Raw genomic sequence first — 23090 nt, forward strand, 5'->3', positions numbered from 1 at the left:
GCACATCGTAGCACATGCATCTGGAGTTCATTTGCAGTGGCTAGAGGTCCTGGTGCACACGTTCTCTCTCTCCCTCTGTACCTCTGTATCTAATAAATAAATAAATAAATAAATAAAACAATATTTTTTAAAAAAATTATTTTAAAAAAAGCAATTCCTTTACCAGCAGGCAGCTAATAATTATAGCTGATTGTTTTTGAAAAAATTTTATTGGCAGGCTGGAGAGATGGCTTAGCGGCTAAGGGCTTGCCTGTGAAGCCTAAGGACACAGGTTCAAAGCTCGATTCCCGAGTACACACATAAGCCAGATACACAAGGGGGTCGCATGCATATGAAGTTCATTTGCAGTGGCTGGAGGCCCTGGCGCGCCATTTTCTATTTACCTGCCTCTTTTTCTCTCTGTCCTGTCGCTCACAAATAAATAAATAAAACTAAGCAAAAAAATTTGGGGGCTGGAGAGATGGCTTAGTGGTTAAGCACTTGCCTGTGAAGCCTAAGGACCCCGGTTCAAGGCTCAGTTCCCCAGGACCCACGTTAGCCAGATGCACAAGGGGGTGCATGCGTCTGGAGTTCGTTTGCAGAGGCTGGAAGCCCTGGCATGCCCATTCTCTCTCTCTCTCCCTCTATCTGTCTTTCTCTCTGTGTCTGTCATTCTCAAATAAATAAATAAAAAATTTGAAAAAAAAAAGACTTTAAAAAAATTTTTTTAATTTTATTGGCCATTTATATGTCATATATTTTGATTATAATCTCCCCCATTACCTTTTTTTGTCCCCTTTCCTCAACCCCCTCCACTGATCCCCTTCTTCTGAACTAGTTCCTCTTTTACTTTGGTGTCATGTGGGGTGTGTGTGTGTGTGTGCCACTGAGTTTACTTCTGGTTGCCTGCATGAGCACTGGACATGCTTCTGCTTTCAGAGTAAAGCATCAAAACTTGTCATTAACATTTCTTTGAAATTGACACCTTTATATGTTGCGGCTCTCCTTTCTTTCCCTGGTGTGAATGTGTGTGTGGAGTAGGTTCTTGGGTGTATGCATGCTCATATATTGTGAGTGTATGTGTGTGCAGGTGAGTGTGGAGACCAGAGGTTGATGTCAGTTGTCTTCCTTAGTTGCTCTCCATGTCTTTTTCTTGGTGTGTGTGTGTGTGTGTGTGTGTGTGATGTGTGCATGCAGATGTACATACAATGCAGAGGTCAGAGGAAGACATGGATGTCCTCCTCCTGCGTAATTTTACTGAGACAGTCTCTTACTTAACCTAGAGCACCCAGTTTTATTAGAGTAAATGACCAGGGAGCTCAGCAATCCTCCTTTCTCCATACTCCCCAGTACTGGATTTACAGATATGCATGGCTGTGCTGACCTTTTGTTTAATAAAAAATATTTATTTATTTAATGTACTTATCTGTGTGTGCGCATGCGCAAGTGGTCTATTGCTACTGCGAGTAGACGGTCAGACATTTGTATCACTTTTTACATTAGGCTTTACGTGAGTGTCTGGGGAATTGAACCTGGCTGGCAAGCTTTGTAAGCAAGTACCTTTAACCACTGAGCAATCTCCCCAGGCCCCATGCCAAGCTTTTTACATGGGTGGTGTGGAACCAACTCAGACTCTCATGTTTGTGTGATAGCTCTTTATCAAATTAGCCATTGCCCAGACCCATCAGAATGTTTTTCACCCCTATTCTTCTCGTCTACCAGTCATACCAGTAGTTCTTCCACAAGAGCCATAGCCAGGTCTAACCTCCCTGTCCTTTAACTAATCTCATAGGTCTTGTTCCCACCACTGCCCCTCACTCCTGCTGCCCTGCATCCCATTGCATAGGCCAGGAGGGCTGATTTGTATCATACCACTCCCCTGCCTAAGAATAGAGAGCCTGGAACTCGTCTCACTGCATCTGGACACCCTTTCCTCTCCATGTATTCTCTGGCCTATGAACACAAGCACCAGGATGTGTTGGCACTGATTTTGAAAGATCGCAAAGTGATTCTCCTTCTAGCCAGGGATTTCACAGTCCACTCCCCTCAGTTCTGCCCAGGGGATTATTTTCCAAATAACTTGACTCTTCTCTCCTGGTCACATGTGTTTGCTTGGGCTATCTTAAACTAGACTGGGTGTTTATTAAAACTGAAACCTTGTCTTCTGCTTTAGACCCCCAAGCATTCCCTATAATGCTATGTACATTAAAAGTGCTTAACAGGGCTGAAGAGATGGCTCAGCACTTAATGCACTTGCCTGCAGAGCCTAATGACCTGTGTTCAATTCCTCAGTACCCACATAAAGCCAGATGCACAAAGTGGCATATGCATCTGGAGTCTGTTTGCAGTGACTGGAGACCCTGTTGTGCCCATTCTCTCTGTCTGTCTCTCTTCTCTCTCTCTGCTTGCAAATAAATAAATAAAAACATTTTAAGTGCTTAACAGCATTAGGGAGATGGCATACCAGGGAAGGTGCTTGCCAGGAAGCCAAAAGACCCAGGTTTGACTCCCTAATATCCACATAAAGCTAGATGCACAAGGTGGTGCATGCATCTGGACTTTGTTTACAGTGGTTAGAGATCCTGGCATGCCCATTCTCCTATCAAATATAAAAATAAAAAATAATAAAATAAAAGTGCTTAACACATGCTCACTAAATGGAAGAACAGATGAATAGTAGCTTGATTTGGGATTAAATGCCACACACTGTTTGCTTATTTTGAGATAGAGTCTTGCTTTGTATCTCAGACTAGCCTCAAACTCAGGATCCCTTGCCTCCTGAGTACTGGTAGTACAGTCACTTGCCACCACTCAGCTAAGGACCCAAGTCTAAATCGTTTCCTTAAATGCCTGTGCCAAGAGTTAGTACTGTAATGAAAGATGTTCTTATGCTTTTTACTCACAGAAAATCCAGGAATTCCATCCAACTTTTGATCCACTCAGTAGTAATACATGGCTCAACAGATTCAGGGCCCAAAGACGGTTCCAACAGGCAGCACACAAGGTAAGTCTGGCCACCAGATTGTAACTTTTTAAGTTATTGACACAATGAAATCAAATGATAGTTTTTTTGGTTTTTTTTTTTTTAAATGACATGTGAAATGTAATTCGCATAGTAATAAAATAAATTACTTTTGCTGGGCTGGAGAGATTGCTCAGTGGTTATGGCACTTGCCTGCAAAGCCTAACAACCTGGGTTCAGTTCCCTAGTACCTACATAAAGCCAGATGCAAAGGTGGCACATGTGTCTAGAGTTCATTTGCAGTGCCTAGAGAGCCTGGCACACTCATTCTCATCACCTTTGTTAAGTGTTCAATGGAGTAGGATTTTAGTATATTCACAGAGTTGGTGATATCATAGCTATTTAATTTTAGCATAATTCTTACCACCTCAAAAGGGGATTTAGCATTCGTTACCCACTCCTTTCTCCTTAGTGTCTGACAACTACTAGCCTTTTTGCCGTCTCTATGGATTTGCCTTTTCTGGACATTTCATGTAAATGAAATCACGCAGCAGGTAGCCTATTGTAACTGAAAGCACTTATACGTTTTCAAGTTCTTTGGCGTAACAGCACGTATCTGTCCTGCACGATGTTGTTTGACTGAACCACACTGTCTTTGCCTGCTCCTCCATGAAGAGAAATAACATTTATTTCCATCTCTTGGCTATTGTAAGCAATACTGCGAGAAGCATTTTTGCACAAGTCAGTGGATGCATGTTTTTTACTGTCTTGGGTATTTATACCTAGGAGTGGTATCATTAGGTCACACTATAACTCTAAAGCAATGACATTTTAGACAGTTTTTTCTAGAGAGGAGTGACCCTTTCAGAGGAGTTTGAAGGTGACAGCAGGCTCTTGGCTTTCCCCTCAAAGGCACCACCTCTTACTGTAGCTTTCTCTCATGCTGGTCACCCACAACCACCAGTGACTTCCTGTTGCTGGGGTAACATGAAGCCTCTGGGCGTCTAATGCCAAAGAAAGGGAATGAGGTGACCCTGCCCTCTGGTGTGGCAACAGCCACACCTCTGTCCTTGATGATGTCCCTCATCATCTTCTCCCAAGCCCATCATGCGCATTCCCCTCTGTGGACCTGTGTTTCTATCCCTCCAACTAAATGCTCCAACTCCATTCCATAGTCTTCCTCTCTTCTAAGAAATCTTAGGAATCGGTGGAGATAGCACAGTCGGTGAAGTGCTTTAAGACTAAGGACCTGAGTTCAAATCCCAGAATCCATGTAAAATGCTGGGTAGGGTGGTGCGAGCCTGTAACCTCAGCACTGGGGAGATCTGGGACTTGCTGGCCAGCCAATGAGAGACCCTGTCTCAAAAAAGATGATTAATGCCTGAGAACAATCCCTGATTGTCTTCAGGGTTCCACACTGCACACACACCCCCATACATACCCATAAACACACACACACACACACACACACATTAAAAACAAATCAGGGGTTATGAACCTGAACATGGAAGGGCCTGCTCAGTGCCTTATGCCGCCTGCAGATTTATCGTCTCTCTGTCAAGTGCAGCTTCCTGGAAGGCAGGGTCACACTTCAAGCAAGCGAGAACAGTGGTTAAAACCTGCTATGGAGCTGGAGAGATGGCTTAGTAGTTAAGCACTTGCCTGTGAAGCCTAAGGACCCCAGTTCAAGGTTCGATTCCCCAGGACCCACGTTAGCCAGATGCACAAGGGGGCGCACGCATCTGGAGTTCGTTGGCAGTGGCTGGAAGCCCTATCACGCCCATTCTCTCCCTCTCTCTCCCTCTTGCTCTCACTCTCAAATAAATAAATAAATAAATAAATAAATAAATAAATAAATAAATAAATAAAAAACAAAAAAAAATTTAAACCTGCTGTGTGGGGCAGGGGAGATGGCTCAGCCTGTAAAGCACTTGCTATGCAAGCATGAGGTCTGAAGTTTGGATCCCCAGCACCCACCTAAATGCTAGGTGGGTATGGAGGCCACCTGTGATCCCAGAATGCAGAAGGCAGAGATGGGGCATCCAAAGAGTAGTCGGACTAGCTGCACTAGCTGAATTGGTGAGCTCTGGTCTTCAGTAAGAGATCCCACCTGTGTATAATGAAGAGAGGGATCAAGGAAGACTCTTGATGTCACCCTCTGTCCTCCACATGTAGTGCAGTCACATACACATGTGCACACATGCATGCCACACATGAAAAAAAAAGAAGAGCTGGTGTGCTAGTCAGCTTTCTGTTGCTATGCTAAAATACTTGACACAATCAACTTACAAAGAACGATGGTTCTGTAGTTTCAGTGTACAATGTCCCCCCTAGGCTTGTGTGTTTGAGACTTGGTCCCTATCTGGTGGCACTGTTGGGGATGGTTGTGGAACTTTTAGGAGGCACAGCTTCACTGGAGGATATGGATCCCTGGGGCATGGGTCTGGAAGTTTGGTAGCTCAGCCTATGTTCACCCTCTCTGCTTTCTCCCTCTGGCTGCCACGCGCCAGTCCACCTCCTGCTTCTGTGACCTCCCTGCCATGATAGAATGTGTCCCCTTACGACTGTGAGCTGGACTTCCTTAAGTTACTTCCTGTCAGGTATTTCAGCGAGTCAAGGACGTAACGCAGAAGGTTTCTTTTGGCTCATGGCTTTAGCAGCTTCCATGCCCACTCTTGGTCTTGTTGCTTTGGGGCCCCTGGCAGAGCAAAGCTGCTTGCCTTATGGAGGCCACAAAGCAGGGAGAAATAGAAAGGGCCAGGGGTCTCCACGTATCCTCAAGGGCGCGCCCCAATGACCTTCTTCCCGCTAAGGCCCATCTTGTCATATTCCGCCACCTCCCAGTAGTGCCGCAGGCTGGGGTCCAAGTCGTTAGGACATAGGCCTTGGGGTGACATTCAAGCTCCAAACTATATGGGACCCATCGATGTGCACTTAATTCTTGGTGCTGCCTTGTGCACGTGTGTGTACATGCACATACATGTGTGTATGTGGTGTGCGTGCACATATGAATGCATGTTTGTGTGTGGAGCAGTCATGCACATGTGTGTATGTGTGTGCATGTGAAGGCCCAAGGTTAACATAAGCTATCTTCCTCAATCACTCTCCACCTTATTCTTTGAGACAGGGTCTCTCCTGAGCCTAGAACTCTTTTTTGTTGTTGTTGTTTTTTGTTTTTTGACATAGTGTCTTGCTCTACTCCAGGCTGACCTGGAATTCACTATGTAATCTCAGGGTAACCTCAAACTGATGGTGGTCCTTTTATGTCAGGCTCCTGAGTGCCGGGATTAAAGTCGTGCACCACCATGCCAAGCGTAAAGCTCACTAATTTGCCTAGAGTAGCTAGCCACAAGCTGAGTGCCTGCCTGTCCTTGCTTCCCCATGCTGGGATGTTAGGCAAGTGCCACCATGCCTGAGTACTGGGGAACCTAACTGGGGTCCTCGTGCCCACTGAGCTCCCTCCCCTCACCCCTGTTGGTACTCCTAATGGGTTTTCTGATCTGGAACCAGTGACATACTCTCCATTAACTTCCTCATCTCATCTGAGCTCTCAAGCTGACCGGGAGACTTGTCTCCTAGGCTTGCCATGAGGGTTCAGTGAGTGGCCATATGTTGGGGACTCCAGACAGTTGTCTCTCCCCTGATACCACCTGCCTGGGCTGGTGACACTAAACTGCATCAGGCACCCTCGCCAGCCTGGGGTCTCTGCTGTCTGCCTCTGTGCAGGGCAGGGGAGCCACAGCATGCTCAGGAAAGAGGCAAGAGTGGCAGCAAGGGCCTGTTCCTCTAGCCCTGGGCCGAGCCCAGTGGGACGCATGCATATCGGAAGAAAGCAGTGCGAGAGGCTCTTTCTTCCCACTCGAGGAAATGAGGAAATTGGGCTCATAAATCAGGAAGGACAGGCCAGATGGCAGCCTGCCCTTTTTTGTACCCAGGCAAGGCCCCATTGCCTAGACCATGAATCCTCATGGATTTAAATAATATATGTGTGTGGGTATGTGTTTGTGTGTATGCTGGTGCACGTGTGTGTGTTTATTGGTATGTGTACCAGTGAGCATGTGGACGTGGGAGGGGGTGTGTGCATGTGTGTGTATGTGGAAGCCTGAGGGCAATCTTGGGTGTTGTTCCTATGGATTGATGTCCACTTTTTCATTTTTAGACAGAGTTTTTCACTGGCCTGGAGTTAGTCAAGTAAGCTAGATGGCTGGCTGATGAGCCTCAGGGATCCACCTGTTCCCACCTCCCAGCACGGGGATTACAAGTCACACCACCATACCTGACATTTTTTTACATGAGCTCTGTGACTTGAACTCAGGTCCTCATGCTTGCCAGGCAAGCACCTTAGCCACTGAGCTGTCTCCCCAGCTCCTCCCCAGTGGCAAGTAGCTTTCCCCCCGCCTCTGAATTCCTGCTTAGAATGATGGTGTCACCTCTTGGATAAGACTGGGAAAGGTAAATTAGGTTGAATACAAAAATAGGCACCAGGCCATTTATAATTTGAAATCATTTTGTCCACTTACAGATCATGATTCAGCGACGGATGATCAAAATGCTAAGTGCTTTCCGTGAAATGGACAATGAAGGTGTCATGAGAAAACTCATCCAAGTACAGCGGACATTAATTCAAGGTAACGTACAGCTGAGACAGTGCTGAGATCACAATCGCACTGAGCCTGATGTCTCCTCCCGGTGATCTTAGCTTACGTCTGGTCATAAACCCCATATGTTAGCTTCTTACTGCCGCTATAACAAACTTCAGCAAACTCAGTGTTTTAAAACAACAGGTTCACAGTACAGTGCTTCCTGACCGGCTGCCATTTGTACATAAAGTGTGGGGGGGTGCGCACGCATATATGTGTACCAGAGAGAGGACACCTCAGTCGTTGTTCCTCAGGTGCTACACACCTCCTCTGAAACAGGGCCTCCCACTGGCCGAGAAGTTGCAATGTAGGCTAGACTGACCAATCAACAAGCCCCAGGAATCCTCCTGTCTCCACTGCTGTGGGGCTGGAACACAAGCATGCTCCACCCCCACCACACCCTTTCTCTAGGGCTTGAACTCAAGTCCTCATGCTTACCGGCAAGCACTGTAATTTTTTAATATTTTATTTTTATTATTTATTTGAGAGAGGGAAAGAGGCAGGGTGAGAGAGAAAAAATGGGCGTGCCAGGGCTTCCAGCAATTGCAAACAAACTCCAGATGCATGTGCCACCTCGTGCATCTGGCTTACATGGGTCCTGGGGAATCAAACCGAGGTCCTTTGGCTTTCCAGGCAAATGCCTTAACCACTAAGCCATTTCTCCAGCCCCCGGCAAGCACTTTATTAACTGAACTCTCTCCCTAACCTATAAAGCCTGTGTGTGTGTGTGTGTGTGTGTGTACATGTGTACGTGTGTGTACTCACGTGTGTGTGTGAGTGCAGATGTGTGTGTGCTCATGTGTGTATGAGTGTGGATGTGTGTGTGCCACAGTGCACATGTGGAGATAAGGCAAATTTTGAGTCCTTTCCTCTCCACCTCCTTGGAGGCAGTGCCTCTGTCTCCATCCCACGCTGTTGTTTTTCTTTGCTACTCCAAGAGCTTCTGGAAAACACTGTCTCCACCTCCCATCTTGCTATCAGCATTCTGGGATTGTGGAAGCCCAGCTTTTTCTATGTGGGATTTGAGAATCAAACTCAGATAGCCTGGCTTGTGCATCAAGAGCTTTATTTACAGTGCTATCACCCCAAACGCCACCCATAAATCTTTTAAACGTATTATTTTTTGCTACTTAAAGAAATTCAGCTGGTCCCCAGGAAGGCTGGGACAGTTGGAGGTCCACTCACAGTCACTTCCTGGAACCCAAAAGCCATGTCATAATTTTATCCCACTCTATGCATTCACAGTCTATGGCTCGCGTGCAGGTCCACAGGCATGCCCTACAACCCCCACCCCATCTCAAGCCTTCCCCCATCGCTACCCTGCCTCTCTGCCCAAGATCCAGCTATACACATGTTTCCCAAAACACCCCGCAGCATTTTAATGATTCCTTTTACCTCAGTTATTTTTATTTCTGGTATTGAAGTTGCTAATAGAAAAATACTTTTAAACAATGAAAAAGTGAACTTTACATACAAATTATAATTTCTATAATTTAAAGTTCTTCTCTGTTGAATTGATCAGAGATATTTTAAGTAAGAAATATAGGTTTTTGGGGGGGGGTGGATCTGAAGGTCGAATAGTGATTCCTAGGAGTCATGAGTTATGTAGGGGGCTGGGGAGACTGCTGAGTGGGTAAATGATTGGCCATGCAAGCATGAGGACCCAGGTTCAGATTCCCAGTTCTCGTGAAATGCCAGGCATGGTGGTACACCCCTGTAATCCCAGGGCTGGGGAGGCAGAGACAGGGAATCTCTGGAGCTCACTAGCTAGTCCAGTCCAACCAGTACTCTCTAGGCTCAGCAAGAAAGCCTGTCTCAAAGATTGAGGTGGAGAGCAAGTGAGGAAGACACTTGACAGCAGCCTCTGGCGTCCATCCACATGCTCGCACCACCTCCCCCTCCCCCGCACACACACAAAAGAAAAGAACTAGTGGGAGAAGCGGGTGGAGAAAGGAGATTTGATTTGATAAGTGTTTATTGTTTGTATGCATAAAGATATGAATTGCATTGAAACCCACTAGCATGTAACTAATGATTAATAGATATATTTTAAGTACTATAATTTTAGGAGAAAAACTGGAACAAAAATTTTTAAACTAAAGCTAAAATTGGGTAGCAATGTAGCTCAGTTGGGAGAGTTCTTGCCCAGCATGCACCAAGTCCTGGGTTTGAACACCAATATTGCAGAAACAAGTAATGGCAGCACATGACTATAATGCCAGCATTCAGGAGGTGTAAGCAGGATCATCAGAAGTTCAAAGCCAGACAGGTGAGATGGATTAGTGGTTAAGGCATTTGCCTGCAAAGCCATAGGACCCAGGTTTGATTCCCCAGGACCCACATGAGCCAGATGCACAAAGTGCTGCATGCGTCTGGAGTTTGCAGTGGTTGGAGGCCCTGGTACTCCCATTCCCATTCTCTCTCTCTCTCTCTCTCTCTCTCTCTCTCTCTCTCTCTATCTCTATCTCTATCTGTGTGTGTGTGTGTGTGTGTGTGTGTGTGTGTGTGCCTCTTTCTCTCTCTCAAATAAATAAATAATTTTTTTAAAAAGAAGTTCAAAGCCATCCTTGGCTACATAGCAAGCTTCAGGCCAGCCTGGACTACATAATACCCTTTTTGAAAAGGAAAAGAGAGAGCAAGAACATAGAGGAACTGAAACTGGAGACATATGTTATACACATGCATGCATGAGTATTATGACATGGATATTCTTTTAAAGATTTATTAGCATACATTATTATACATAGTCTTGTTCCCCTCCCCCTCCTGATGACCCCTGCTCTTAACTAGTCAACTTTGTTCTCTTAGGTCTATTTGTATATTTGTGTGTGTTAAATGACCCACTGAGTTTGATTAGGGTTGCTTATAGGAGCATAAATGAGAGTTTATTTACAGGAACATGAACAACTTACTAGTGGCTATGCCATGGCAGAAAATAAACAGGGATATTCTTTTGGAAGCAGCATTTGGCTTACAAAACTAAAGATATGAGTTACCCATAGGAATTGTGGCTCCCCATTGACTCATGTGTTAAAATTAAACTTGGATCTCCAGCTGCCTGGCTAGATGAGGTGTCAGTGCAGGCAGATCCTGAGGTTCAGCCCAAAGGTGTGTTTGGAGGCAGATCTGATTCCAGCCCAAAGGTGCAGAGAGCTCTGGCAGGTTTGTGTGTGCTGATATTGATGCTTGCTAGTGGTGCTGGCTGTTTGGTGTGTGTGTGTGTGTCTCTCTGCTTCGATTTATGAATGGGAACCAGCTGCTTCTGCCATTGCTGGAACTGCCCTTGGATATGTAAGACTGAAGTAAATCCCCTTCCTCCTGCAAATCGCGCCTGGTTCGGCCGTTCACGCCAGGTTGTGGAAATGTGCTATAGGAATGCCCATAGCTTGGTCTTTCACCCTCAGAGAAGAACCCTTACAAGCACCTCCAATCACGAGTAACTCTTGAAGACTATTCCTGTCGGTTCAGGATGGAGCATGAAAAAATACTGCCCTTCGCCTTCCCGGCCTACAGCCCTCCTCAGGAAAATGACGAGCTGGTAGGTACCTCTGGGCTATGGGCGGTGGGTGAGGGGGGTCACATGGTGGCTAGACAGAATATAAGAAAAAGCACACCCCCAGTCCCTTCACCTCTTCTGAGAGGCATTAGGGAACCTCTACCCAGGGAATCATGACTGGTGGGAAAGGAGGAAACATCTGTTGTCTGCCCCATACCTGGTACAGCTGTCATACCTGCCCCAAGCTCCCGGCCAAACTGGTTGTATTCTTCCCAATAAAGCTAGAAAGAATTATATTATTCATATACAAACATCTGACAATGATTAATGGCTTTAAAAGAGATAATCACCATACCAACTAGTTCATCTCCCCGCTCCCAGAGGTGGGGTCACTCAAGACCAGCCTAACCTGAAACTCAGTGGCTGGATGTCCTGGCATGCCCATTCTCTCTCCCTCTCTCTTCCTCTCTTTCTATCTCATAAATAAAAATAAAAATATTTTTAAAAAGGAAGGAAAGGAAGGGTTGTCATTGTGTCCCACAAATCAAGTAGCAACTCTAGTCACACAGATTTTGGGGAAGGTTGTTTGTTTTTACAATGTGTGTGTGTGTGTGTGTGTGTGTGTGTGTGTGCCTTGGAGCACAAGTGGAGGTCGGAGGACAGCCTCAGGTGTCAGTTCTCTCCGTCCACCACGTTTGAGGTGGCAGTCACCTGTTGTTCGCCACTGCATTTTCCACACTGGCTGGTGAGCTTCTGAAGGGTCCTCCTGTCTCCCCCTTGCATATCTCCAGAGGCACACTGGGACCACAGGTGCGCTTACACTGCTCAGTTTTACATGGGCTCTGGGTACCTAAACACAGGTACCTTTGCTTGCAGGGCAAGTACTTTATCCACAGAACCATCTCCCAAGCCTCAAGAGCTGTTTTGAAAGAACTGTTTAGGTAACATCTCAAAATGTAAAGGAAATACACACAGAGTTGTTACTGCTCAGAGACGCTTATCTGCCCCCTTCTCCCTCTTGTTTGTAGGCTCCTGACGGCCTTGGACTGGTCCCAATTAAGCCTTTAGATGTTCAAATCAAGCAGAGTTATTCATTCTTCAATTTGCAGGTCAGAGCTATTACTTAGCATTAATTATTTGTGTTAACAAAGTATTCTTTTTAAAATTCTTTTTTTTTTAATTTATTTATTTGAGAGCGACAGACACAGAGAGAAAGACAGATAGAGGGAGAGAGAGAGAATGGGTGCGCCAGGGCTTCCAGCCTCTGCAAAGGAACTCCAGATGCGTGCGCCCCCTTGTGCATCTGGCTAACGTGGGACCTGGGGAACCGAGCCTTGAACCGGGGTCCTTAGGCTTCACAGGCAAGCGCTTAACCGCTAAGCCATCTCTCCAGCCCTAAAATTCTTTTTATAAAGTTAACAAAGTATTAAATTTCACTAGTGTGTTTTCTTGGCATTGTTCTATCAGGGCTTCTTTTGAATGGTGTGCTGTAGTGTGTTCTCTGGTATTTGATAGTGTATTCAGACGACCCCGAATTCTTTTTCCCTAATGTGAATATGGAAACTAGGTTCCCTTCTGTGTGGATATGCTATATATTATGTACACAAAAAGCAGAATCACTATACCTGTTAGAAACTTCAAGACAAAATGCAAAATGTGGGCTGGAGAGATGGCTTAGCAGTTAAGTGCTTGCCTGTGAAGCCTAAGGACCCCGGTTCGAGGCTCGGTTCCCCAGGTCCCACGTTAGCCAGATGCACAAGGGGGCGCACGCGTCTGGAGTTCGTTTGCAGAGGCTGGAAGCCCTGGCACACCCATTCTCTCTCTCTCTCTCTCTCTCTCTCTCCCTCTATCTGTCTTTCTCTCTGTATCTGTCGCTCTCAAATAAATAAATAAATAATTTTTTTAAAAATGCAAAATGTGTCTATATGTACAGAGGTCAATAAAAAAATTTAGGGCTAAAGAGATTGCTTAATGGTTAGAACACTTGCCTGAAAAGCCGAAGGACCCAGGTTCGATTCCCCAGACCCCTTGTAAGCCAGATGCACAAGGTGGCACATGCATCTGGAGTTTGTTGGCAGTGTCTGAAGGTCCTGATGTATCCATTCTCTCTCTCTTTCTCCAATAAATAAATAATTTTTAAGTTTTTTTAAAATCATAAAATGAAGTGGATACAAATTAATCAGACTATCTTGAAGTAGAAGACCCTCTTGTGCTATTAAAATAAAAATAAAGCTGGATGATAGCTTAGTTGGTTAAGAACCTGCCTCACAAGCATGAGGACCTGAGTTTGATCCCTGATACTCATGTAAAAAGCCAGCTATGGTGGTGTATGTCTCTAATCCCAGCACTGGGGAGGCAAAGACAAGTAGATCTCTAGAGTTCGCTGGCCAGTCTGTCTAGTCTAATCAATAAGTTCCAGACCAATGAGAGACTCTGTCTCAAAAAGAGATGGATGACATAACATCCAAAGTTGTTCTCACATACTTGCATGCACATGAACACATTGCATCCGTACGCTCACACATACACTCATACACACATGATCATTCATACATAACCTAACCAACAAATGCACACATACAAAATTTTTAATTAAAATATTAAAAAATATATTTCCATAGAAATATAAGATGAAAGAGAATAATTATGAACACTGACATGTGCCAAGACCCAGAACAGGACTGAGGACTGGCTCCATGAGGCAGCTATGCGTTGAGACATTAATAGTCCCACCTAAGCACAGCAGATTTTTTACTTATGTATTTGAGAGAGAGAAAGAAAGAAAGAAAGAGGCAGATAAAGAGAATAGGTGCACCAAGCCCTTCAGCCACACAAACAAACTCCAGACGCATGTGCCAGCTTGTGTATCTGCCTTATGTGGGTCCTGGGAAATCGAACCTAGGTCCTTTGACTTTGCAGGAAGCTGCCTTAACAACTAAGCCATCTCTCTAACCTGACATAATGGGTTTTTAAGGGTATTCAAGGAGCAGTCTTCTTTCACCTTCAGGTGCATCAGCTGTACAAAATTAAGGGATATCAGATGCTCTGTGTCCACCAGGCTTCAACAAATTACAGGCCTCAAAAGCTTGCTCGAGCCCTGAAGCAAGGAGCTGAGGTAACATATCCCACCTTCAAGAATTGTTCTTCCCTCTCACCTCTTGTTCTGCCATCAACACTGACAGGTCATTCTTGGTCCTAACACAGGATGAAGTCACCACCATCATTGCCCTGCCCAAGCAAGACTCCACACAACTCTCTGAAAAGCCCTCAATCTTGAGTATGAAACCACCTGAGGCCTTAGCCATGTCCTTTGAATATGACCCACTGTATGTCTTTGTAAGTACCAATGGGCAGATATCTGTGCTCTGTGTTCCTTTATTTCAGCAATTACACAATAAGAAAAAGGAAGCACAAATTGTAGGTAACTAAAGTATGGCTGGAGAGATGACTCTATAATTAAAAGATACCTACAAACATATATACATACATAAATTGATCCAAGACAATATTTTGAAAGACAGTTTTATTTATCCTCCTCATGATGTCTTTATTAGAAAATTGCTAAATAATCCCAAGTTTGAATGGGGAGCTTCTTGGTAAAGGTTGCAGTTCTGATTAAGCTACTGGAGAGAGGACAGGTGTTAAGATGAGAGATCTGATGGATAGGAACCACCAGCCCAAGAATCTGCATGGAATTCAGTTTTTTAATAGTGATAAACAAAAATCCTATTTGTGATGAATTTAAAAAAAAATACTAGTAACATCTAAATATGGCTAAGGCTGTGAGTAGACACATTTTCAAAGAAGAGTTACAAATGACCCACAGCTGTATGCAATACTCCACGCCACTAGCTATCAGGAGCATAATCAAAAGCACAATGAGCTGTCATCTCACACGCGCTGGGAAGGCTGTCTCTGCAAAACTGGACACAACAAGCACTAGAGACGATGTGGAGAAGTGGGGAGCCTTTCACACTGGCACTGGGGTTCAGAACTAACTGATGTCACAGCTTTGGAAAACAGGGTGGAGGAAGTGTCACATGGTCCAGCAATCCACTTCTGGGTATTTACCTAAAAGAAAAGAACTGAAACTAGAATATTAGAGATGTTAACACTCCTGTGTTCATTGCTGCATAGTCACAATAGCCAAATGTGGAGGCCACCAGAACTCCACCAAGAGATAAATGGGTGAGAAAATGTGCTTTAGAAAATATAATGGAGAGGACAGGCTGTCAGTTTAAAAACTTACCTAAACCCAGGTGGTCAAAGAGGTATATTTTACTCTGATGTGTCTGTTCTGTGTCTTGGGCACCCTCAATGGCTCTTTTCTCTGCTTGCAAATAAATGTATAAAATAAATTCCCTTTCTTAAAAACAGAAAGAAAAGAAAAACAGTGGGAGGGCTGGGGAGATGTATGGGCAGATAAAAGTGCGTGTTACCTGAAAGGACCTGAGCCCACCCAACTTCAGTCCCCCAGCACCCTTGTAAAAAAAAGTTTCTTGTGGCCACACATGCCTGTAACCCCATTCTCGCTGACTGAAAAAGAAGCAGCAGCTCCAGGGTGAGGGAGAGCTTCTGGATGAGCAATAGAGGCAGTCACCTGGCCTTTTCCACTTCGAGTGCACACATCTGTGCACATGCATGTGCATATGCCTCACACACTTCACATTCCACACCACATCATACATATACACAAGTGCCAAAAAAGTGCAATGGAATGCCATTCAGCCTTAAACACAAAGTACATTCTACAATATGCAGCAACCTTAATGAACTTTCAAGACATTAAGCTAAGAGAAATGAGCTCTCAAAATACCGTACATTTCTACTAACCGGAAGGACTGAAAATAAGGTCTTGTGTTAACTAATTTCTCATTACTGTGACCAAATACCTGACCACAAGCAACCCAAGGAAGGAAGGGGTTTATTCTGACTCACAGCTTCAAGGGGACTCATTCCCTCAGGACAGAGAAAGCATGGCTGCAGGAGCAGGAGGCAAGCTGGCCACATTGTATCCACTCACTGAAGCAGAGAAAGAACAGGAAGTGAGGCTGGGCTACCAAACCTCAAGGTCTGCCCTCAGTGGCCCACTTCCTCCAGCAAGGCTCCACCTCCTAAAGGTTTCACAACTTTCCCAAATAGTACCATGAGCTGGGTACCAAGTTTTCAAACACATGAGCCTATGGGAAACTTTCTTTTTACACATTATGTGTTCAAACTATAACAGGGCCCCAATTTATAACTGTGCAAGTTAATGATTTATTTTACTACAAGATGGTGCAACAATGATATGCCTTAGGTGAAACTGTACTTCAGATTATAAATTCTGAGTTAGGCTCACAACATAAGGCATAGTACTTAGGATACAGCATCACAACAGCAACTGATCCCAATCAACCATGGCATCACCAGGGGAAATACCGGTACTAAGTGTGTGGCCCAAGACAATTCTCCCTCATCCATTGTGGCCCACAGATGTCAAAAGGTCAGACTGTTGATCCACAGTGTTCTGTATTGCTAAGCTAGGAGGCTTGGTAGATGTAATAAATGGATTTTTGATTTATTCTATCATCAATGTCCAGTGGGGTTATACAAGCATGACCTCATCAGAAGTCCAGCAGCATCTGTAGTTACTTTATTTGTAGAATCAAAGGGTAAAATGATGGGGAGGGACTGGAGAGATAGGTCAGTGGATAAAGTGACTGCCTTGAAAACATGAGAATGGGAGTTCAATCCTCAGTACCCATATAAATGCCAGACATGGTGGTACATGCCTGTAATCTCAGTGCTGAGGAGGCAGAGACAGAAGTATCCCTAGGGCTTGCTGGATAGTTATTCTAGCTGAATCGGTGTGAGCTCCAGGTTCAGTGTGAGACCCTATGTTAAAGTCTATAGTCAACTTGATTAGAGTAGCAATCACGAAAGAGATATGGCTTTAGGCTGAGCTGTGAGGGCATTTCCACAAAGGATTGATGGAAGAAGGAAGACCTTCTCTCAGAATGGGCAGGCCTTCCAATGATGACCAATATATTAAAAAGTGCCCCATGAGAGAGCTGGCAAGATTGCTTAGTGGTTAAGGCACTTCCCTGCAAAGCCTAAAGACCCATGTTCATTCTCTCTACAGATCCCAGTAAGCCAGACGCACAAAGGTGAAGCAAGTGCAAGGTCACCCATTCACAAGCATATGTAGTTCAATTGCAGTGGCTAAAGCCCTGGTGTGCCTATTCTCTCTTGCACTCACTTTCTCTCTCTCTCTCTCTCTCTCTCTCTCTCTCTCTCTCTCTCACACACACACACACACACACACATACACACACAAGCCCCAGGAGGACTGGAGAGATGGTTTAGCAATTAAGGCACTTGCCTGAGAAAGCCTAAGGATCCAGGCTCGATTCCCCAGTACCCATGTAAAGCCAAATGCAAAGTGGTACATGCATCTGGAGTTTGCTTGCAGTGGCTAGAGGTTCTGGTGCACCCATTCTTTCCCTCTCTCTCTCTCTCTCTTTCAATCTCTCCTTGAAAAAAAAAAATTAAAGACCCAAGAGAACACAGCACTTATCTATCCTGTCACTGCTAGTGTTCATAGATGTTGAAACCCAGCTTCATTGCCTTCCAATGTGGATTAAAAACCAGTAGCTCTCCAGGAATCCTCCAGGCCTTCAGTGCCAGACTGGGACTGCTGAGCTATCCAGCCCTGTGGACTGAGCAGCTACCAAGTTCTCCAACTCTCTAGCCTACAGACAGCCACTGCTGGACTGTCCAGCCCATGTCCTGTAAGCTAGTCTAACAGATCCCCTTTATAACACATGTTCATCCTGTCGGTTCTGCTCTCTACCTGACTGATGTATCCTATTTCAAAATGAGGCGGAAGCCAGGAGACAGAGACAGGAAGATCGTCATAAGTTTAATGCCAGCCTGGGACTACAGAGTGAGTTCCATGTCAGCCTAGGCTAGAGTGAGACCCTACCTCTCAGAAAAAAAATGAAGTGGACAGCCACCAAGGAAGACACCAAATGTTGACCTCTGGCCTACACACACACACACACACACACACACACACACACACACACAGGCATGAACATGTGCACACGCACACATGTGCACGCACCATCTCACAAACACATGAAGCCTACACACACATATGATCACACATGTACACCACACACACATAAACACACAAAATATCATATTAACAAATTTAAACGGAGGGGTTCTTAAATATCTTGACTAAACAAGTAGCGGGAGCTGGGCAGTTGTTTGGGACAAAAGCAGAGCGTTGTTATGCAAGCTCTGGGAAAAGCATTCAAATGAAAGGCTACCCTTGCGTATGTTGACTTCACTACCCAACACCTCCATAAGTTCTGCCTGGAAATTCGTTTTTAAAATAACAATAAAGATAAGTTTTAAAAAGCAAACTCCCTTAAAACTGGAAATTACATCCCTGGGGGAACCTTTCCAAGTTAGAAACATTTCCAAAACAGCGTGCAATGTTAACATTTCCTGCCGCCCCTTCTTTGTCTTCTCTTTCAAGTAGTTTCAAGAGCCTACATTTGTTTTCCAGACCCGGAAGCTTATTTGCCTTTTGACCCCAGTTTGTGTATTTACTAACCCCTCATCCATCATAGTTGGAAGCAAACACTTTGAAGCCATGGTAAGCTGGGGCTTCAGTTACATTAGCTCCCATGTGGTTAGGGAATCTACATGGAGCGAATGAAGCTCTTAAACCAGAAAATGGCATTTATGAATAACTGAGATGTTTGGAAACCTGGCCGACTCGAAGAAGCTCTGCTCTCTCGCACTTCCCTTCGCGAGGCAAGGTGACGCGGAGTCACAGGGTTAGTGCTGGCGGGAGCCACTGAGCTCATCAGCTGACGCCCGTCCGTGCCTGCTGCAAAACCGGGTAAACAACATCTTTTCTTCTCTTCCACAGAATCCCAACCCTGAGCTATTTGCTGTGAAGCACCCTTTGACCTACGCAGAAACACTGATAGAATACCATCTGTGCTCTCACCCCAAGTACAGGTTCACCCATGAGACCCACCTGGGGTCCAGCATTCCTCTTACCCAAAAGCAGTTTCTCAGTCACACGGTAATGCCATCTCCAGGGTTGCTGGCAGAGCTGGCCTCGGGCTGTGGGGAGGAGCAGGGGGACAAGGATAGAGGGCCATAACTGGAATTGAGAAAAAGAAGGCTTCTGGTCAAGAATGCTGACCGCTGGGGCTGGAGAGATGGCTGAGCAGTTAAGGTGCTTGCCAACAAAGCCAAAGGAGCCAGGCTAGATTCCCCAGTGCACACATAAAGATGATGCAGAGGGTAGCACATGTGTCTGGAGCTCATTTGCAGTGGCTAGAGGTCCTGGCACACCCATTCTCTCTCTCTCTCTCTCTCTCTCTCTCTCTCTCTCTCTCTCTCTCTCTCTCTCATATATATATATATATTTGCCTCTTTCTCTCTCAAATAAATAATTAAAATATTTTTAAAACATTTTATAATGATGACTGGCACCTTGTACTGCTAGCCATAAAGGGACACAGGATTCCCTTTGATACCACCAATGTTTGTCCCTACCCACCTCTCTGGCTACCTCTTGCCCTTTCATCAATATCTCCACCATTTCATCCTTAAAGGAGAAATGCTCACTCATCCATATTGCAACCATGTGGAAAGTCACATGACACCATAAGCCCATGCTCTGACCTCCTCTTGCTTTAACCTCTACAAGGATAAGAACATCAGAATGGACCAGGGTGTGGGGCAGGGGTGATATGGCAGATGTATATTAAGGAAGTAGCTCCCCTGGGCTGGGGAGATGGCACAGTGGGTAAAAACATTTGCTGTGCAAGCCTGACAATCCGAATTCAGATCCTCAGAACCAACATAAAGCTGAAAGTAGTAGACTGCATTTGGAATCCCCTCTATGGTGAGATTGGAAGCAGACAAGATGATCCCAGAAGCTCATAGGCCAACCAGCCTAATGTACACAGTGAACAGAGAAAACCTGTCTTGGACACGATAGAAGGGGAGAAGCGACGCTCAAGGTTGTCCTCCTACCTCTGCATGTGCCCTGCGGCATGCATCTGCCCACATTGACACACACAACACGCACACCTCTGCATGCACATTATATACACACAGTGGGGCCCCACTGCCCACGGCCCTTGAGGCCCGTAGTGTCTTACCTGCTGAGCTGTCTGTGGCACTGTTCCTCCTGTCTAGTGTGCTGTTTCTTTGAGGGTGGCATGAGCATCTCTTTTGCAACCATGCAAACAGATTGTAAAGCCACCTCTTCCCTGAGGCATGAGGACCTAAGTTTAATCCCCAGCACCCTTGTAAATGTCTGGCGTGATGGTGCACAGTTGTAGTCCTGGTCCTGGGGAAATAAACACAGACAGATCCTTGGGACTCCCTGGCCAGCTAATCAAGCCTAATTGATGAAGCCCAGGCCAATGAGAGACCCTGTCTCAGAAAGAGGTGGCCATCTAGTTAAGGACAACACCTAAGACCTACACACACACACACACCTGCCAAAGTAAAAGAAAATTTCACTCAAACCTAATGCAGTGATATGCTTGGAGCTAACCTTTTGAGACTTCAAAGTAGTCTACTACATGACATGATGTCCTTCCTAGACTTTCTTTCCATGTCTTGCCCCTGCACCCACTTTCATTACAGGATATTATTCCTGGTATTATGCTCTGGAAGCAGTTCCAGCCCCTGGTGTTCTTGTCCCTGACAGACCCCTCCAGGAGGGAGACCACCCAGAGGTAAGCCCCAGGATCTGCCGGCCTTGAGAGTGAGGGGGCGATGTTTGCTCCATGGATCGGGAGCTGGGAAGTTAAAGTCCAGAAGTTAAACACCAGCGCTGTGTTATAGCAAACTTTCAAAGCATGAGGGAGGTTTGCTTGCCAGAGAGATGCAATGATGTGTAGCTGGTTTTCAAATGTGGAATTCATCTTTAGCAGGATACACTTTGGGAGAGCACTATGCATGTGTGTGTACATGTGAAGGTCAGGACAACCTCGAGAGTTGTTCCACTTGTTTTGAGACAGTTTCTCACTGGCCTGGAGTTTGTCTAATAGGCCAGTCTGGCTAGACAATGAGCCCCATTGCCTCCTCAGAGATCCAATTCAGGTTTTCATATTAGTAAATCAAGCACTTGACTGAGTGAACTATTTTTAAATATTTATTTATTTACAAGCAGAGAGAACTAGAGAAAATAGAGACAGACAGAGAGAGAATGGGCACACTAGGACCTGTAGCCACTGCAAATGAACTCCAGACGTATGCGTCCCTTGTACATCTGGCTTACGTGGGTCCTGGAGAACCAAACCTGGGTCCTTTGGCTTTACAGGCAAATGCCTTAACTGCTAAGCCATCCCTCCAGCCTAGAACTATTTTTTTAAAGTGACATCATCATGGTGGCTAATTGGCAGGGCTTTGGTACAAATAGAGAACTGGTCCATTACATTCTACTGAAATATTCATAGTCAACATTTTAAAATATGTATACATGTGTGTGTTCCCGTGTGCATAGGTGTGCATGCACATACAAGTGGAGGCCAGGTGCATTCCGAGGAATGCCATCTTCCTTTTTAAATACGGGATCTATCACTGACCTGGAGATCACCCATTAGGCTATACTGACTGACTAGTGAGCCCCAGGAATCCTCTTGTCTCCATCTCCCCAGCACTGGGATTCCAGATGCGTGCCACCATGCCCAGAATTTGTGCATGGATGATGGAGATCAAACTCAGGTCTTTGTGCTTGTAAGACAAGCACTTTACCCACTGACCTATCTCCCCGTCCTACAAAGAAACTTTAAATTGACAAGCTTAGCCTTTCATATCCAGTTTCAGAGGATCCACTTTCCCCTTGACCCACAGTAAGGTCAGACAGATGTCTAGTTCCACCGCTAGCCTGTCAGCCACATCTACAGAACAGCTGGGTCAAAATACTGTTGAGCAACAGAAGACTTCGAAGCCCAGAGATATCAAACACATAGCCTAATGTCATTTGTTAGATAATTCCTGGTCAACAGTCCACACCTGAATCCTTGAACTTGCTTCTTCAGCCCATTGCCTTTCTAAGGGTAGCTTAAAAAGATATTGGTGAGCAAATGTGGCCAGGATCCCATAGTGTTTACCCTCAGATGTTCAAATTCTCTGGTCCAGAATGAGGCCTGGCTCAAGGTAGTCAGGAATGCTGAGCCCCACCATTGGCCAGGATCAGCATGGAGTGAAGCTTTGTCTCCTTCACCAAGCTCCCACAAGAGTGTTTGCATGCTCTGAAATACCACCCCCCCCCCCCACACACACACACACAATGCAGCAGCTGAGAGACCTCAGCTGAGTTCCTTGGCCATCTCTCAGGGCCCAGCAGTCCTCTTGTCAGTAAGTCCAGAAGGTCAGCCTTGTTGTGGGGGTCCTTCTCAGCAGTGACGTTTCCTTTCAGCACTAGAGAATGCATTTCCATGGCTTGGTCATTTCCAAGAATCATTTTGGAGCTTAATGCCTATTTTGACACACAAGCAGAGAAGGGACTCAACCCAACATTGGTGTCTAGAGGGAGATGGTCAGGATTAGGTAAGGTCATCAGGATGGAGGGCATGACTGAACCCCAGTGGCTTGTATGAACGACAGCAAGACCAGTGGACACACTCATCAGTGTCTCTTGGCTGAGCCGCCTCAGGGCTCTGCCACCAAGAAGACTGGCACCCTCTGCACCGCACTCAGTCTATGGGTTTATGTCGGTAGCCACAGAACATAGATTGCACACCCAGTGTTCAGTACCAACATGCTCTATCCAGCCACCCACTTTGTCCCAGATATTTGAGGAGATCGCTGGAATTAAGTCTGTGGCCTGAGAACCCTTAATTTGGGGCGTCTTCCTCAATCATACTTGAGTTTATTTTTTGAGACAGGCTCCCTCACCGAACCTGGAGCTCACCAATTCAGGTAGACTAGCAGCCAGTATGTACCAAGGATCTGCCTGACTGTGCCTGCGGGGTGTGGG

At 45.5% G+C, this 23090-nt stretch overlaps 1 protein-coding gene across 2 annotated transcripts in view; it reads left to right on the forward strand.

The window, feature by feature from the left end:
• Cfap221 (cilia and flagella associated protein 221) overlaps positions 1-23090 on the forward strand; it is a 99382-nt gene that overhangs the window by 64738 nt on the left and 11554 nt on the right. For both annotated transcript variants that reach the window (XM_045150630.1, XM_045150631.1), the window contains exons 14-21: positions 2885-2983; positions 7464-7569; positions 10986-11119; positions 12106-12186; positions 14085-14192; positions 14282-14413; positions 19008-19166; positions 20750-20841. In XM_045150630.1, coding sequence (XP_045006565.1) covers positions 2885-2983; positions 7464-7569; positions 10986-11119; positions 12106-12186; positions 14085-14192; positions 14282-14413; positions 19008-19166; positions 20750-20841 — 911 coding nt within the window. The remainder of the gene's footprint in view (positions 1-2884; positions 2984-7463; positions 7570-10985; positions 11120-12105; positions 12187-14084; positions 14193-14281; positions 14414-19007; positions 19167-20749; positions 20842-23090) is intronic.

The sequence above is a fragment of the Jaculus jaculus genome, chromosome 5 (assembly GCF_020740685.1).
Source record: "Jaculus jaculus isolate mJacJac1 chromosome 5, mJacJac1.mat.Y.cur, whole genome shotgun sequence".
NCBI classification, from domain to species: Eukaryota; Metazoa; Chordata; class Mammalia; order Rodentia; family Dipodidae; genus Jaculus; species Jaculus jaculus.